This window comes from Wolffia australiana, chromosome 3, assembly GCF_029677425.1.
Source record: "Wolffia australiana isolate 7733 chromosome 3, ASM2967742v1".
In the NCBI taxonomy this organism is placed as follows: Eukaryota; Viridiplantae; Streptophyta; class Magnoliopsida; order Alismatales; family Araceae; genus Wolffia; species Wolffia australiana.
Window position 1 is genome coordinate 13,905,845 of NC_135837.1, and position 19,633 is coordinate 13,925,477.

Consider the following 19,633-nt stretch of genomic DNA (forward strand, 5'->3'; position numbering starts at 1 on the left):
CTTTCCTGAGGAGTCTTCATGCTGTTCTATATTCACATTCACACTGTTGAGTATGAGAGATGTGTCTCTATGAGTCCCAGTGCCTCTATGAGTCCCAGTGCCTCTATGAGTCCCAGTGCCTCTTGGTTTATAGTAAAACAATTTTTCATCAAAGACTACATCCGTAGTTACAATATACTTGTGGGTGATAGGATGATAGAACTTATACCCCTTTTGGGTAACAGAGTAGCCCACAAAGACTCACTTTAGTCCCTTTGTGGACCACTTATTCTGTTTATGTGTATGATTATACATATATCCGACACAACCAAATACGTTAGGAGGTAGTCCTGTTTTCAATCTCACACTTGGATAATAGGATTCAAGTAATTCAAGGGGACTTTTAAAGGCAAGATTACTTGAAGGGAGTCGATTTATAAGATGTGTAGATGTCATAACTTCAAATCCCCATAAGTTTGTAGGGACATTCCCTTGAATCAAGAGTGTTCTTCCCCTGTCCACAATATCACCTATTTTCCTTTCAGCTACTCCATTTTGTTGTGGAGTGTATGGACATGAAGTCTCATGACTTATTCCTTCAGAAGTGAAAAATTCCAGGAGATCATGGTTAAGGAAATCCTTTGCATTATCGGTTCGTAGTCCTTGGACTCGATCACCAAACTGTCTTGCAATTAGGTTACACAATCCCTTTATGTTTCTAGTGACTTCATGCTTATGTTTTTGTAGAAAAATTCAACTATATTTACTATAATCATCTGTACGTACTAGGAAATATCGGTGTCCTAGTATGTCTGTTTGAGGGGATGGTCCCCAGACATTGCAATGGATGATCTGAAAAGGTTTTTCCATTCTAGCATTACTTGGGGAGTAAGTCCCTCTCTTAAATTTTCCTAATTGACAGGCTTCACAAATCAATTTTTCAACCAAAACGTCCTTAAACATATTTGGGTACATATGTTTAAGAATATGATAGGATGGGTGACCCAATCTTTGATGGATCTTTACAACCGACTCTTCAGGTGATATCTTCACTGTGGCCACCTTGGGGTCATCTCTTATGAGAGGCATTGAATTCTGCCAGGGTAATTAGTAAAGTCCCTGTTGGACTCTAGCTAGTCCAATCCTCCACCGGAGTTCCTTGTGACATAAATAAGCATCCAGATTATCAAATAGAACATTATATTCCCTACATTTTGTAAGTTGTTGTACTGATACTAGACTTACAAAAAAATTTGGAACATGCAACACATTTTTTAACTCACCAATAGGTTTGATGTTCAAATTTCCAATGCCAACTACAGGTAGTAGTGTGCCATCGGCAATTTGAGCATACTTTCCAGGAGTAACTTCTTCATATGTTATAAAGAAATCCTTTCTTGATGACATATGATCAATTGCTCCTGAGTCTAGGATCCATGCATTAGATGGGTCCTTAGTCAGTAAAGCAATATTATCAAGTATTTCCCTTTTACCAGAATTGGCCATGGAGGTTGATCCAATGACTGCTCCAGAATTGATTAAGGACTTTAGGCTTAGTAGTTCTTGCATCATCTTCTGTAAGTTTTGGGCTGAAGGAAGATCACTGCCGGTATTGACTTCTCCTTGTTGCCCCAGATGAGCTCGGGCAATATGTGGGGGTTTACCATGAAGTTTCCAACATTTATCCTTGATATGTCCCCTCTTCTTACAATAGTTGCAAACAATGTCTTCCTTGCGTGATTTTTCTGAATCAGCTCTGTTGATTCTGATTTTTTGTTACATATGCCATACTCTCAATATTCCTCTGGCAGCATTTAGATGACTTTGATCCTGCATGACATTGGTCACTGCTTGATCAAATGTGGCTCTTCTTCTCTGTTGTAAAGTTGACTTCTGATCATTTCATATTCAGGCCTAAGTCCTTGAAGAAATTGACATAAGCGGTTAGTAGCTTCATGTGCTCTATCGACTGGATCGGTAGAGGGTGGTCGACAGTGATCCAACTCGTTGTGAATATCCCTCACCTTATTTGAATAAGTCAGAACATCCATATCTCCCTGCTTGAGGGTGTAGGATTGTATGATAAGATCAATGATCTTAGTTTTGTCATTCTTCTTGGAATGGCTTCGATGTATGGCCTCCCACAGAGTTCTTGATGTTTCGTATGATGAGTATCTAACTAATTTCTCTGATGCAATAGAATCTAGTAACCAAGCAAAAATATACTCCTCCATTATCCATCTTGGATAATTTGGATGAGTTTCATCGGGACAAGACAATCTTCTGTAAGGTGATGTATAAGCTTTCACGGCTTCAATGCAGCTTGGATGGTTCTCTCCCACAACAGAAGATTATTGCCATTAAAAATGTTGCATTTGGCAATTACTGGAAGATGGCTAATCCATCTATCAGCAAGAATCATTTGATTTCCTGACGATGATGTTACCACTTAAGGAGGAACCTTAGTCATGTCCTCTGCCATGACTTATGTAGTAGGCCAAAAAAAAAAGACTTTTAAAACTGACCTTCAGCTCAGACAAAGACTGCTCGAACTGGTCCTCCCGTAGGATGACTTTGGCGCCAATGAACACCAGGCAATCACGTGGTTGACTCTAATACCATGCCAATTTAGACAGATAATTGTAGAGCAGAATGGAGCAGAAGGACAAGAGAGAAAAGACAAATTTTATTCAGAACAATGACAAACATTACAGCTGTACATGGGTAATATTTATACTAGCCCTCTAACTGCTAGTTTTTCTAACGGCTAGTTTGACTAGCCGTTAGTGGTCCAACCAGATCTGGTACCTAACCAGATCGGATAGTGGACTTAAGGGCCCGATATCCTCCTGAGTATATTTGGGCCCATTAATCTTTATTTTCATATCCTTATTTATCCCATATATCCAACAGTATTTACATTGTTCAAAAAATCGCTTAACTTTGAAACAATAAAGTATGTAATAGTTTCGTCATTTTAGCACACAAGGGCATTTCAGTCATTTGGCTATTGTGTATTTCCTTTAAATAAGGATGCCCTCTCTCTCTCTCTCTGTGATCCCCGTCCCTCGTGATTGCCTCTACGTCATCGCATCTTCAGGCGGCTCGTCCTCGGCCGATCCCTACCACTCTGCTCGGCCTCCTCTTGGATTAACCTGTTTCTCCTCTTTACCTGGGAACTTCTACCTCGCCTCGCCCTCTACTCTCCTTCCGATACAAACCGCGACCGAGGTTCTTATTAGTATGTGAGAAAAAAAAAGTATGGGAAATACACTTTTTTTTCTTTTTATTTAATTAGATTTTAGGGGACTTCTAAATTTCTTCACTTTCAAGTATTTATATATTCCAAATGTTGCTTGATTTTAAAACAAGAAGTATGCGAGATATACTTTCTTTCATTTCGTTTATTCGGTTTTGAGGGGACTTTTTAATTTCTTTTCACTTTAAAGAATTTACATATCCCAATGTCCCTCGCAGTCTTTAAAAGGGAACATACTATCTTTTCATTTCCATGTATTGTCCTGTTGAACTTTATAGGGAATTGACAATTTCCATAGGGAATGTCACAATGAGGATGATCAAGTGTGGCTAGAATGTGATCAGTTGTTTTCCATGGTCTTGAAGGATTTTATTGTTTTATTTGCTTCCCATCTCTTTCAATCAATAATGGTAATATGATGGTCACAACAAGAGTAAATCATGAGATTTAAGAAAATTGACTATCAAATAACTCTCTTCAAGATGGCCAATTTGCAAGTGCCATCAGACTGATCTGGCGTGGATCAACCATTAATTTTTATAAAAAAAAAGTTTGATGGTGATGAACCATCAAACTGATTAATCACTAATATTTATGATCAAACCTATGCACTTTGGACCCCATGCAGACATATATTACGATACACATGAAACAATTAAAGGAATACAAAGCATAATGGCATACACATGTTGCAATGCATTAATGACGTCTGTGCTTTCTCATAATTAGGTCTTCATTATTAATCAAGTACCAAGAAGATGGCATTTTAATCCTAGTATTTGACCAAGTATTAGGCATTTTACTGCTTGAACATACCTTACATTTACTAGTATGACTGTATTAATCTCTGCACCCATATTGGTTAAATTTCATGAAAATGATACTTAAAATACTAGCGAGCAATGCTAAATTTTAAAAAAACATATTTAGATTAACACCACTGGGTCTCATTCTACCAGAAAATTTCCAAGAATCATAAATAATTCTGCAAACATGATAACATTCCATAACATTTTAAAACAATATAAAATCAGGAACCACCAAATAATGTTTTGGCATTTCACACCAGTAACATGATCTTTATCTATTCTCAAATTAGGATAAAAAAATATTTTTGATGAGTTATTCAGACAAAGTTTACCAAGAGAAGAGTGTAGAACAATTCTCATAATGGGAAGAACATGTTCTTATTGAATGAGATAATGGGCCAATTGAATCTGAAATAATGGCCCATTAACCGTATCTATTCTCAAATTAGGACAAATTTTTTTTTGATGACTTATTTAGACCAAGTTTACCAAGAAAAGAGTGTATATTAATTCTCATAATGGGAAGAACATGTTCTTATGGAATGAGATAATGGGCCAATTGAATCTGAAATAATGGCCCATTAACTGGGCCATTATTTCAGATTATTATGTATATAGACTTTCATTCAAAGTAGAAATTGTACTTTGCACTGCGAATAGCGAAGAACGAAGAACGAAGAACGAAGAACGAAGCGCGAAGAGGGGGAACGAAGATACACGCGAAGGTGGATTCTGGTGGGGAATTATGTCGGTGTTAATCGTGACCAGTCTGGGGGATATCGTGATAGATCTCGTCACGGATCGCTGCCCTCTCACCTGCAAGAACTTCCTCAAGCTCTGCAAGTGAGCTCTTTTAAACCCTTCTTGCAAGTCTCCGGCTTTTGATTCTTCTCCCCTCGCGTTTTCGTGGGTCGCCGGTTGATTCTAGTATTTCCTTTGATTTTTTTGTTGTTTTTCGATGTTGTAGCTCTTTCTTTGAATGGATGCACTTCTTTTATGCTAAACTTCTACCATTTTTTTTTTTGCTCCTTTTTCATTGCTCGCCTTCCAATCCAGTTGGTAATTTTACGGAAATATTATTGTGATAAAATATTTGTTCTTGTAAGACGAGTGATCTTGGGGAAGCTGAAACTATTTCTATGCATTTGGGTTTTCTTGGATTTGAACAGGGTTTCATCTTGTTGATGACTAGGCCGAAATGGAATTGAGCTGGAAAAGGCTGAGCTGTTAATCTCGTATTTGATAACATCTCCGGAAGAACACGTTGAAATTTTAGTTTCTAATCGTGAAAGCTGACAACGTCTACAGAAGAGCATAAAAATGAATCCTTGAATCTCTGTCTCTCTCTCGGTTGCAAACGCTCAAACTCTTTCACTCTCCTCTCTCTCTCTCTCTCGTCTCTTTCTCTCTCTTAGTTCCATCCATTTCAGTCTTTTTTTCTCTGTTTATAACTCGCTCACCTCCTTAACACACACTCTACCTCGCTCTCAGGCTGTCATTATCTCTCTCAACTCATTCTAAGTTTTTCATCATCGATTTTTATCTGTCATTCATATTATTTTGTACGTTCTCTCTGCTTTCTCTTATCTCAGGTGCAAATACATGCTCTCCTCCTACACATCTCTCTCTCATACGCGTTCTCTCATTTTTTTTTCTCACGCGTACTCTCTCACATGATCACACTATCTTTTTCTCTTTCTCGCCAAATTAAATCCCATTTTTTCCTTGCACTGAATGTATCTTTCTTTCGGCACATGCTCTAGTCTCTCTCTCATCCTTCTTCTCGACCACAAATATTATTTTCTCTAACTTATTCATACAGGCCCAGTTTTTTTTTCTTTATTTCCCTCACTCCCTACATTCTCTTACTATCTCCTTTATATCCCATAGTTTCCAGGGAGTTAATTATGTTCTTACATCCTCCCCATGCTCTACTGTCTCTCCATCTCTTCACGTGGTCCTTAATTTTATGGAAATTTTCTCAGTCATAGCTCTCGTGATGTTTTCCAATGGTGAATTCTGTTTTGGAGCCTTCAGGCCTTACCAACTTTTCAACTAAGACTAGCATATATTCTAATTCATTTGCATTTTCTTGCTCATAATTGTATCCTTGGGTGCACAGGATCAAGTACTACAATGGTTGTTTATTCCACAAAGTACAAAAAGACTTCATTGCTCAAACTGGTGACCGTTCTGGAACTGGCGATGGTGGTGAATCTGTTTACAAGTCAGCTACCTGCAGCCTATGCGATCATAGTCATCTCTTTTATTATGTTCTTGTTTTTATTTACCCAGCGTGATTTTCATTCTGCTCCAACGTTAATCTGTTTCGACCTTGTAACTCCAAATACTTGATTGAATTTAACTATTGCCAACAATCCACGTTGTCTGAGGGAGAGAGGTAGAAGAAGATAGAAATACAGGTTGGAGAGAAGGAGGGTGGCAGGGTTGACGACACCTCCGAGCAGACAGGTTGGACAACGCCTGGACTCGGCCTGGGATGCCGCCCTCGAGCAGGATTGATCGTCTGCAACGAGGAAGGTCAGAGAGGGAGCCTTCGAAGTGGAGGGTGCTGTGGCACTTACCAGATTCAAAAGCCACCTATCTCCCCCTGCCGGTTGGATGAAGTAGTCTCCACTAATGGGCATCTGACGTGGGCCTGGGCCGACGTTCGTAGATGTGGCGTTAGATCGCATCATAATCATCAAGCTAATTCACAGTATTTTTCATTTTGAGTCTTCCAGGTGTATCTATTATACAGTATCTATTCTACATTTTAAGTCTCCACCATGAAAACGTATGCATACATTTTTATGCTACATTACAGGATTTGTTTGATGAGTCCGAGATATTTAGTAATTTCACTAATTATTCCCCTCAGGACTTGTCAAACATAACCTATTAATTTCTGTTGATCTGAGTATTACATGTCTTTATTTTCTCTCTCTTGTTAGCCCATTAAGGGCCCTCTCTAGTCAGCCCATTAGGGCTTCCTATAAAACCCTGTAATCTCTTTTATTTGCTATTAAGAATTGTTCTTTTCTTGTTTACATGGTATCAGAGCCCTAACCCTAACCCTAATCTGGGTTTCCTGGGCTCGACCTTGCGCTTTGATCTTCGGCGGTTCTCACGACCGCCTGATCTCGCGCTCCGGTCTCTCGCCGTCTCGCTCCGGGCCTCCCAGGCGCTCGCCGTTCTGACATCCGCCGTCCCAGCGTCTTCCGCTCCGCGCCGCCGTCGGCCGCGCGCCTCGGCTCGCGCCCTCCCGCTCGCCTCTCGGCTCGCGCCGCGCCCGGCGACCGACGTCCAGCGCTTGCCGTCCAGCGACCGTCGTCGCGCGCGCCGTCAGCGCTGCCGTCGGCTCCCGCCGTCCGCTCCGCCGTCCGGCTCCCACCGTCCCGGCGCCCGACGTCTCGGCGCCTGCACTCCCGGCTTCTCGTCGTTCCGGCGCCTTCTGACTGTGGTCTACTCTGCTTTCATCATGACGAACCCGGTTGAAGCCCAGACCTCTACTGTTACGCCAGACTCGACGCCGGTATCTACGCCACATGCATTTGCGGTGCCTCTCGAGCCCGGAATTGGTCGTCCTCCTCTGGACCATCCTCTTTGCCTCGGATGCCTCCGGATGGTATGTTTACTGGATTCAATCTCCTGCAATGGCGCCGTACGCCCAGATAACTTTAAAAGGGCGCCTCATGCGCCATCTTCTAGAAGACAGACCTTCTCGGACCGATCCCAAGTATTATGACTGGCTGGACGTTGAGGGGGTAGTTCATCGTTGGCTCTTGGACAGTATTTCACCTAGTGTTAAAGGTGAATTCGTGTCTCTAGAGTCGGCTCGGGCGGTCTGGGAAGCAGCACTTGAGAGCCACTCCAAGAAGCACAACATTGCGACTGCACGAATTGGTACATCGGGCCGCTAACCTGCGCTAAGGGACCGGTCTATCATGGAGTACAGTACGGAGCTCATTTCGTTGTGGAATGAAATTGACTACTACATGCCGCCCGACCCCCATTCGGTGGACCGCCAATGTACTCTTCAACTTCGGGTTTTCCAGTGTCTTATGGGACTGAACCCGAATATGAAGTTGTACGGCTCAGCTTATTCATCGGAGACTGGTCCTACCTTCAAGGATGCGCTCCACAGTGTGCGGGTTGAAGAATCCCGCTTTCAGCAGGCCCAGAACTCGGCTTCGGCACTTGTAGCTCATTCCTCTTCGTCTGCACGCCCATCGTCGACTCCACCACCCGGCTCTTTGCCACGTGGTCCGACGGCTCGGACGGAGGATTCTCCAAAGGGTGATCCTTCGCTGTTTTGCAATTACTGCAAGAAGCGAGGTCACTCTAAGGAGACGTGCTACAAGCTTCAACGGAAACGCGCACAACCGAGCAACCTTGCTGCAGCCGCCTCGTCCGTGCCCCCCCCGGGTCAAGTGCCTATGCTGTTCGGTCTTCTCCCGACTAGTGCCTCGCTCGCTAGCTTCACTCAAGAAGAGATGGAGCGTCTACGCCGCTTGCTTGATCCTCCAGTCGTGGGCTCATGCTCCTTGGCCCACGCAGGTATGTCCACCAGTCTTCCCACACCTACATCCTCCTGGCCATTCTTTTTCCTCTTCCACTTGGCTTCTTGATTCCGTGCCACCCACATGACCCCAAATCCTCGAGCCTTTCAAACTTATGCACCCGTTTCTGGCTCCTCCAAAGTTAAAACAGCCTCCGGCGATCTTCTCACCGTGGCGGGTATTGGTCGTGTGGCCCTTTCCTCTTCTATGCATCTATCTAAAGTTCTTCATGTTCCTCGCCTTACTCATCATCTTCTCTCCCTATCTAGCCTTGTTCGCGACTTGAAACAAGACCTTACCTTCTCTCCTAATTCATGTTTTTATCGTGATAAGGTGTCGGGGAGGACGATTTCCATTGCTGAGGAGCATGAGGGGCTCTATCTTGTTCGCCCTTGTTCGAGTTCTCTTGCTTTTGCTGCTGCGCAGTTTCCTTCGGCTTCCCACGAGCTGCCAGGCTTCTTCATCGACGCCTCGGCCATCCTTCTTTGCTACTCTTTATCGTCTCTTTCCTAAACTCTTTCAAGGCCATTCTGTGGACCGCTTTGTTTGTACTGCTTGTCGAATTGCCAAACATCATCGTACCACGTATCCTATCTCGCCTTCTCATTCTTCGACCCCATTCTCCCTTATTCACACCGATGTGTGGGGCCTTCCCTATTCATAGTACTTCCGGTTCTCGGTGGTTATGCATCTTTATTGATGACGCTACTCGATTCACGTGGGCATATTTCTCGAAGAACAAATCGAGATATCTCGTGTCATTCCTCAATTTTACTCCCTTATCCAAACTCAATTCTCTATATCCATTCGCCGCCTCGCTCCGACAATGCTAAAGACTACGTTAACACCACGTTAAGCACCTTCTTCCAAGACAAAGGCATTATCCATGAAACTTCTTGTCCCTATACACCACAGCAAAATGGCGTTGCCGAAAGAAAATTCCGTCACATCTTTGAAATGACTCGAGCCTTCTTCCATATGCATGTGCCCAAGTATTTTTGGGGGAAGCCGTCTCCACCGCCATCCATCTTCTTAATCGCCTTCCATCTCGAGTGCTTGACTACTCCACTCCCATTGACCGTCTTCAGCATTCCTTTCCAACTCTCTCTCCGAACTCATCTTACTCCTCGGGTAGTTGGACGTGTATGCTATGCGCCCAACCACCAACTTGGTCGTGATAAACTGGATCCCCGTGCTATCAAGTGTGTGTTTGTTGGCTATTCTTCCACCCAAAAAGGCTATTTATGCTATGATCCACCCTCTCGTCGGTTCGTCGTCACCAAAGATGCCACGCTTGATGAATTGGTTCCCTACTATTCCTCCTCCTCTCCTGAACCCTCATCGCCCCATCTTCCTCCGATCCCCTCGAATTCCTCATCCTCGTCCCTCGTCACTCTTCACAGGCCTCGCCCGACGTGTCTCCGCCTGTTGCTCCTCCAGCAATTGTGCCTCCCGACCCGCCTCCGGCCGCCTCAGTCCCTCCTGTGGAGCCTCCTCCAGTATCTGCTCCTGCGCCACCCTTCTGCTGCACCTTCTTCGATTCCTCCGCTCCTATCCGTCGCTGCCCGCCTGAAAAACGCTATGGTATTACCCTTGCTCGCCGCAAGCCTCGGCTTCCTTCTTCGCCTCCTGCTGCCCCGTCTACCTCAACCTCCACCCTCCTGCCACCTCCTCATTAGCCGTGCTGCCCTCTTCCTTCCTCTCCCCTCTATCCGTTGGCGGAATCTATCTCTCTCATCGCTCTCACCTCTTATCATGCCCTTCTCACCTCCCTTGATGCCACTTCCTTCCCAAGACGGTGGACATTGCCCTTTCATTTCCGCATTGTCGTCAGGCCATGGCGGAAGAACTTCAGGCTCTTGCTCACAATGAAACGTGGGATCTGGTTCCTCTACCGGCCGAAGCATCTCGTGGGTAGCCGTTGGGTGTATGCTGTGAAGCATAATTTGACGGTTCTATTGAGCGCCACAAAGCCCGGTTGTGGCACAAGGGTTCACTCAGAAACATGGCATTGATTATCAGGAGACCTTTGCTCCGTTGCCAAGCTGAATACTGTGCGGATCTTATTGGCCCTTGCTGCGGATCGGGGCTGGATTTTGCAACAATATGATGTGAAGAATGCTTTTCTGCATGGAGAGTTGACTGAGGAGATCTACATGGCATTACCTCCTGGCTACACTTCCTTAGTGCCATCGTCTCCGCAGTCTGTTGTCTGTCGCCTGAAGAAAGCATTATATGGCTTGAAGCAATCTCCTCGTGCCTGGTTTGGTCGTTTCACGACGGCCATGCAGCGTCGTGGATACCGTCAGTGTAATGGTGATCACACCCTTTTCTACCGCCATTCCACGTCAGGGGGAGTCGCTATTCTTCTTGTGTACGTGGATGACATCATTATTACGGGTGATGATACGACGACCATTACTGAGCTGGCTATGTATCTCTCGTCGGAATTTGCTATTCGCCATCTTGGCCCGTTGAGGTACTTTCTTGGCATAGAGGTGGCCTATTCTTCCAGCGGGATCTTTATTTGTCAGAGAAAGTATACGGTGGACCTTCTCTGTGAGCTTGGAAAGGAGGACGCCAAGCCTGCTTCGACACCGATTGATGCGAACCATCGACTTGGTGCCGATGCGGATGAGGAGCTTGCTGAGCCTGGCCCATATAGAAGACTTGTGGGAAAACTGCTTTATCTCACCCACACTCGCCCGGACATTGCATATTCAGTGGGTGTTCTGAGTCAGTTCATGCAGACTCCTCGCATGAGCCATTTTCATGCTGCTCATCGTCTCCTCCGCTTTCCTGAAGGGCACCATTGGCCGTGGATTATTGTTTCGCCGCCATACCGGCCTGCGCCTTGAAGTCTACACCGATGCAGATTATGCCGCTCTGTGGTTGATCGTCGGTCTACATCTGGGTATTGCACCTTCTTGGGCGGCAATCTGATTACTTGGAGGAGCAAGAAGCAGAAAGTGGTCTCTCGATCGAGTGCTGAAGCGGAGTTCCGTGCCCTTGCACATGGTCTGTGCGAAGCACTTTGGATTACCCAGCTTCTTCGTGAGCTACGGTGTCCAGTTCCCTCTCCTGTCCAGCTGTTCTGCGACAACAAATCGGCGATTAGCATTGCTCATGACCCCGTTCAGCATGACCGTACAAAGCACATCGAGATCAATCGCCATTTCATCAAAGAGAAGCTTGAATCGGGAGATTTTTGCACGCCTTATGTTCCGTCCGCTGAACAGCTTGCAGATATCTTCACCAAAGGGCTTCATGCCCCTAGGTTTGAGGAGCTCTGTTCCAAGCTGGGTGTGGATAACATCCACGCTCCAGCTTGAGGGGGAGTGTTGATCTGAGTATTACATGTCTTTATTTTCTCTCTCTTGTTAGCCCATTAAGGGCCCTCTCTAGTCAGCCCATTAGGGCTCCCTATAAAACCCTGTAATCTCTTTCATTTGCTATTAAGAATTGTTCTTTTCTTGTTTACAATTTCACTAATCAATAGGTTGTGTTTGACAAGTCTATGTGATGTTTAGTTATTTTATTAATTGTTATCCTTGGGACTTAATAGGATATGTTTGGTTTGTTTCATGTTTGGTATTTTTTGTTAATCCTAGACATTTGATACTTCCAGAGGTAGCTGTATATTGCACATTATATTCTTCAAAAGGAAAATTGCACATTATTAGTCTACACTTCTCGAATGCAGGAGCATGTTTATTTTTTATGATTCATAATCTAGAGAGTATGTTTTACATGTACTATCATGGATGAATCCTCAAGATATTAATTATAATATTAGTACCACCTCCCCTTATCTCAACATTCCGCATTTTCTCTGTAGCCATTGAGCAACAAACTTACGAAATATTTTCTCCCTTTGTTTACTATTTATTCTTTTTGAATTGATTATAATTGACTCTCTGATTTAGGTTCCTGTATGGTGATCAAGCTCGCTTTTTTGATGATGAAATCCATCCGGATTTGAAGCATTCCAAAACTGGGACTGTTGCCATGGCAAGTGCGGGAAAGAACTGCAATGCATCCCAGGTGAATTATATATCCTAATCGTGGATCTTGATCGTGCCTTCAATTTATACTATTTTGAAATTTTCCTATACTCAGTGTGAAATCAGTGTCAGAAAATGGAAGTGAGAGTCATTCAAGAAAAAGAAAATGGAAATGAGAGACAAAGTCAATGAAGCATATCGATAATATTCTTCAAGAGAAAAAATTAACTTCCTTAAAACCTGCAAAAAATGTTTGGGCTACCCTTAAATATTATCTTTTCTCGTTGAATTCTTTGTACTATTAGCATTCAAAGAACTAAACGTCACTTAGTTCACATGTTTTGTTTTTTTATTTTCATCTGTTAGTCACAGTTCCTTTTCTTTGCTCTTGCAGTTTTATTTCACATTACGAGAGGATCTGGATTATCTTGATGGGAAACATACGGTAAAACCTGGCGTTGTGCATTTCAATATTTGCATTCTTAGGCTATATCCAAATTGTTAAGACGTAGCACATCACATGCTACATCATGGCAAACATTGCCTGAGCCTAATTTTATTTTGGGCTGAAATTTTAGGTTTTTGGTGTTGTTGAAGAGGAGGAGGGCTTGGAGACTTTATCTCGGATCAGTGAAGCATATGTTGACACGGAAGGAAGACCATTCAAAGACATTCGGTTGGTCACCTTTTTTGCTCTTTTGGATTCTTTTAGTAATCATCATCAGACAACCTGCAGTGTTGTTGTTGGCTTTTACTTTTCTTTTTATTTATATGAAAATACCTTCTTTTGTCTTCAAAAAACAACTTTCTTCCTTATCGGCTGTCATACTTAAACAAATCACATTTGGATTAATAGAATAGTTTTTCGTATTTTTGGATTAACATAATATATATCCTCTCATCTCATATTTTTTCGTGCAAAAATCTTGACAGAATAAAACATACCTACGTCCTCGATGATCCTTTCCCTGATCCACCTCAGTTGGCTGAACTCATCCCAGATAGATCGCCAGAAGGAAAGCCAGATGTTGAAGTGAGCATACTATTTGCATGTTCCGTTATTTATCATTTCTATGCACATTATAGTTCAAAAAAAAAAATCATTTCTATGCACATGAGCTTAGAACTTCTCGTTATAATCACCTTTACTTTATCATGTTATATGTAGATTTTCAGTCATTACGTTTGGGTTTAAGGATGCTGAATTCTCCATCGAATGATTGAGGCATATTATGAGGAGGATGATCGTTAGTCATCATCAACAGCTTTGGGTTGGATGAAAGTGAAAATTTCATTATTTTTCACCGTCATTGTCATCCAGTTTTTGGTACTAGACAAATATCAATACAATGACGAGATGATGAGGAGGAGGCGACAAGGAGATTATCAATTCATCATCAGATGATTCGAGCATATGAGGACAATGATAAAAATCAATCATCGTCATCCTTTTATGATTAGTGGACAATGATTAATTTGCTTAACACCAACGGTTTTCTTTGAAGAAAAATATAGGAGATTAAACAAAATCGCATGATAGCGATGATGAATATTCAGCGTAGATATCATCATCATCCACTCATTCAGGTTGGCCACCGTTTCGGGTGATCTTCCCTATTTTCTTCAAAAGAAAATCATCATCCATTCATCATTGCATCCTGGATGCCAGATCCACCTCTGGTTTTTTCTATGACTGACCTTTTGGCATTGTCTCCTATTTTGAGCTTCGTATTATTCCTACCTCCTGGTTTATCATGCTTACATAGTTTTTTTGACCGACATAGTTTTTCATGATCACTTCTCCCCACCTTCAATTCTTAAGCAGAATATATTTGAATTAGACAGCGGAGCCGCGACTTGAAGACGACTGGGTGCCCATGGATGAAACCATCGGCCCTGCAGAGCTTGAAGAAAAACTACGTGCCAGGGAAGCTCATACTAATGCCGCCATTCTTGAGAGTGTAAGTTTCAAAATAAAAAAAAGGGTTTAAATTTTCACATTGACTTTGATTCGTTCTAATTCTCAGACTTTGTTCTTTTTTCAAATGTTGTATGCTGCCATAGATTGGCGACATCCCGGATGCAGATATAAAACCCCCAGAGAATGTCTTATTTGTCTGTAAGCTTAATCCTGTGACCCAAGTAAGTTGACCATGGATTAAAATTTCCATTAGTATTCGTTTGGTATGAACTATATTTCTGTATGCAGGATGAAGATCTCTTCACGATATTTTCTCGTTTTGGAAATGTTATATCGTGAGTGGGTTGACTGGTATCATTTAGCGATGATCTTCTGTTGTGGTAGAATTAATCTTATTCGTTTAAATGTGATTTCAGTGCGGATATTATCCGAGATTGGAAGACTGGAGATAGCTTATGCTATGCTTTCATTGGTGAGCTTGTATTTTTATGCTCTGTGCAAATTGATTGGAGAATTAAAGAAAAATGCATAAAATGCCTTCGTGCTTCTTTCAGAGTTTGAAGCAAAAGAGTCTTGCGAAATGGCTTATTTCAAGGTATATGTCACTACAATTCTTAATCACTTCTACGGATTTCTTCTTCATATTTATGAATATGAAGTGATCAGCATTGAGAAACGTGACAGATGGATAACACATTGATTGATGACCGACGGATTCATGTGGACTTCAGCCAAAGTGTTTCAAGGTTATGGGCCAAATATAGGCACGGCAAGAAGAACCGATCAAATGAGGGTAAATCTTTGTATGTTTGCTTTTCTGGGGGAGCAACGCTGACATAATATCGTAATTATATGCAGAAGGGGGATGCTTCAAATGTGGGGCCCCTGATCACATTGCCAAGGATTGCACTCAAGGCCAGGAGAACAAAGGCCAGAAATATGTTCTCAAGGAAAGTGATGGCCAGCGTGGCGGGGGAGACAACCAAAGGTCTCTCTCTTTCTATGTATATCAATGTATATATATTTCTCTATCTATATGGAATTATGAATGTTATCAATTCATCGATCAGTCTATTGCTTTACCTGATATTCATCTATCCCCTCTATCTCTCGGCTCTCTCTCTATAACCCCTCTCTCTATTACCCCTTCCTTCCCTCTATGTCTCCCTCTCTTTTTCTCTCCTTTTCTCACTCTCTCCTCCGCCGCTCTTTATCCTTATTATCTCCCAGCTTTTCTCACTATTTATCCCTCCACTCTGTTTCTTTCCCATTCTTTCCTCCCTCTCTCTCTCTCTCTCGATTTTTCCCTCTCTACATCTCTCCCTCACTCTTTTTCTCTCGCTTGTTCCCACCGTTTTCCCCTCCCTCACTCTCTCTCTCTCTCTCCCTCCTAGTCCCATCATTTTTTTTCCTCCCTCATTCTCAGTCTCTCTTATTCTCATCATTTTTCCCTCCCTCGCTCTCTTTCTCTTATTCGCATCATTTTTCCCTCCCTCGCTCTCTTTCTCTTATTCTCATCATTTTTCCCTCCCTCGCTCTCTTTCTCTTATTCTCATCATTTTTCCCACCCTTGTTTTCGTTCTCTTATTCTCATCATTTTTCCCACCCTTGTTTTCGTTCTCTTATTCTCATCATCTTTTCCTCCCTCACTCTTGTCTCGTACTCTCATTATTTTGCCCTCCCCCGCTGACTTTCTCTTATTCCCTTCATTTTTCTCCCTCACTTTCTCTCATTCTCTCTTCTTCTTCTCATTTTCCCTTTCCCAGTCACTTTCTCTCTCTCATTCCCATTATTTTTCCCTCACTCCTCTTCACTCACGTATTCCTATTATTATTTCCTCCCTCAATATCTTTCTCTTTTTTCTTCTTACTCACTTTCCCTCCCCTTATCTTTTTTATTTATCGCATGTCTATGTATTTCTATCCATCCTCACTCTCTCTGATGCTCTATCTCCCATTCTTAATCTTATTCTATGCATCCCATGTGTTGGGTTATGAGAAAAAATTTTATTTTGCCTGTGCATCCACTCTATCTGGCTATATCTGTAATCTCTTCCACTTTCTGTTTTCAATACCTGCAAATATTTTCTATAACTACTCATCCTTATAATCTACCCGGTCAGTTCAATTCTCAATTTTTTCACACTTTTCAGGAATCTCCTGAATCTATCTAGTTCAGTCCACGGGCCCTCCCTCTACATCCTATATCTCTCTATAGTTAATTATATTGTTTACTATTCCTTTCTTCAATCGCCCCTCTGAACATATCAATTTCAACTTATTTCTCTTCCAATCTATCTGCCCAATTTCAAGTCAACTTTCTCATATCTCATGAATCAAGTGAATGTATCCTTATTTCCCTGAGTCTTTCTGCTCAGAGTATGTATCTGTACCTGTCACTCCTCTAATATCTGTCTCTATCATTTTTGTATATTTTATAGTTCTTTCTATCATTATTTGTTTCTGCAGTTTCCTTCCAGAAATACAGCCTTTTGATATATTAGAGATAATTTGCAGGTACGAAATGGTGTTTGAAGGGGATACAATGGACGAAGGATTGAAAAGGCAGAAGACAGACAAGCATCATCGCCAAATTTCGCCTGAGAGGAGAGAAGATGAGGTGAGACGTCTTCCGAGAGATGTAGAGAGAGAAAGAGAGAAAGAAAGAGGCAGATACAGAGGCAGAGACAGAGATGGAGGTAGAAATAGGGACAGCGAGATAACCCCAGATAGGGAGAGAGAACAAAACAAGGATGGAGATGCTGATAGAGATGGATTCAGAGAAAGAGTCAAAGACAGAAGTCGAGACAGAGAGAGAGAAAAAAACAGAGATGAAAATGCTGATACAAATGGATTCAGAGAAAGAGACAAAGGCAGAGGTAGAGACAGAGAGAGAACCCAAGATGGAGAGAGATATAAAAACAGAGATGGAGATGTTGATAAAGTTGGATACAGAGATAGAGACGGAGATAAGCATAGAGCGAGAACCCGCGAGGAGGAGAGAGACAAATCCAGAGACAGGGATGCTGATAGAGATGGGTACAGAGGAAGAGGGAGAGAGAGAGAAAGGGAAAGGGATAAGGAACAAGGGAGAACTACAGATAGAGATCAGCACCGGAGCTATGAGAGAGAAGAAGACAGGACCAGGCATGGGAGGCAGGGGAGAGATGATGACAGAGAAAGAAGTTCCAGAGTAGAGAAAAGGAGATGATCTTGTCAGATGAGAGGGAGACAATTCTTGGCCAATTTCATATATTTTCTAATGAACTTTGGATGTGGGAGCCATGAATTACATAAAAATGTATGTTTTGTATTCCCATGATAAGCTAGGGTTAGGCAACCATGGCCCTTCCTAAAACCTCTTTGCCAACGACTAAAATATCCGAAACTTTCCAAGATTACCTTGTTACCAAGGCACCTACACATACCTCTGAGAGATTCCTATAAACTGCATTAGACTCTAAACAAGAGCTAGTCATGACTTCCTGGTTTATTTATTCTAGGTCAAGGCCCAAGGTAACTTTGCAAGTCTTCTAAACTCAAGATACTGTGGGGCAAAAGTAATATCCGTAAGGTCTGGGTTTGACTTCATTTTAACTTGAGAAATCTACAGTTCAGGTGCATGGTACTTGGAACGCCATGGTTTGTGGTACCTTTGCCTATTCTTTATAACTGATGATTGCTCTCTGTTTGTTTGTCCACGTTTATACTACTTGACACTGGATTAGTTAAACTGTGTCCTTTATATTTTAAAGGGCAACATTTGCCAATCTTTAGCTTAAAAATCTGTCACGAGTGAAGGCTGTTCAGAAACAAGGTGATTGAAGTTAATGCTTGATCTTATAGTTCAATCTATGCAGAATTTTTTGATGGTAATGGACTGGTTTGAGCAATTTAAAGCAGAATTTTGAAACCAAATGCATTTAGTTTTCTGTTTTTTTTGGGAAAACTTTGGTGCAAATAAATTTTTTAAATGCCTTAAATCTGTCAGCTTAATTTTACTTTATGGGACAAAGTTTTATGCTATATGTTTCCAATCTTAAGAGTTGACTGAATTCAGCTATTTTCATAGATAAAGCTAGTCTCCTTCGCCACTCCTGGGCCACTATATCTACGCCAAAGTTTGAATCATTGAAGTTCTGAAATGCATCCTTGAAGAAATCAAAACCATATGAACGAATATATGAAGTCCATTCGTTGGGAAATTCAAGTGGTTAAGAATTGAGTTTTACTCAGAATCGTTGAATAAACAAATTTCTGAATCTAGCCATTCATAAGGAAATCGTTCATTGTAGTCAATCCAGATATCCTCACCAAATTTCCCTTGCATTATGTAGCCTCTTATTTATGCCAAAAACTTTACTTGCCACAGAGGAATGAATAAAGTTGTTTCAGCAAGTGTTGTCCCTTCTGATTTCTGTGTTCTTGTAGAAAGTATGGGTAGTGTAATTATATTCAAGAATGCCCCTATAGACAATTGAGGATGTCCCTAATTTTGGTGTCTTCCACATCATCTACCTCCTCCTCGCCTAAAATTTATTGACTAAGACTATTACTACTACCTACTTATTACAAACTATCTTGACTACCCCTTGTAGAGAAAAAACAATTTAACACAGGATGCTGGTAAAATTAAGTAAGAGTAGACCGTTCTTCAACCTAATGTTGTCACCAGATTATCTTCTGTCATACTTTGTCATGGATGGTGATGCAGACATTAAATATTTGACAGCTCCAAATTTACCTAGAGAGATAATTGGATAAATAAATATTTTGAAGTGATTATCGGATAATGACCTTTGTGTTGTGATGAATCTTAGCTCCCGTTATTTATCTAGAGAGTCATGGAGACATCTTTTACGTAGAAGTTCTTTGTCATCACACAAATTCTATATGGTGAAATGTTGATTAGATGCTTACTTTTATCAGAGCTCTTGCCAATTGAATGAGTTCTGACAACTATATTCTGTGTAGTATACTGGTTGATCATAACTCAGTCGCATGAAATGTTGGCACTACAAATTAGTAGTTTCCTAGGCATTGTTTATCAGTTGGGTGATCAATGAACTCAGCAAGTCACAATTATTTAGGCCATGAAGG

At 41.9% G+C, this 19,633-nt stretch overlaps 1 protein-coding gene across 1 annotated transcript; it reads left to right on the forward strand.

Annotated features, from left to right (window-relative positions):
- Positions 1-4,691: 4,691 nt before the first annotated feature.
- Positions 4,692-18,303, forward strand: CYP59 (cyclophilin 59). The gene is made up of 14 exons (XM_078572600.1): positions 4,692-4,890; positions 6,170-6,274; positions 12,536-12,653; positions 13,008-13,058; positions 13,192-13,289; positions 13,547-13,646; positions 14,455-14,574; positions 14,678-14,755; positions 14,823-14,869; positions 14,951-15,006; positions 15,089-15,129; positions 15,219-15,327; positions 15,393-15,522; positions 17,051-18,303. The coding sequence occupies exons 1-14, from the start codon at positions 4,793-4,795 to the stop codon at positions 17,742-17,744; spliced, it is 1,845 nt and encodes a 614-aa protein (XP_078428726.1). The 5' UTR covers positions 4,692-4,792; the 3' UTR covers positions 17,745-18,303.
- Positions 18,304-19,633: the final 1,330 nt, after the last annotated feature.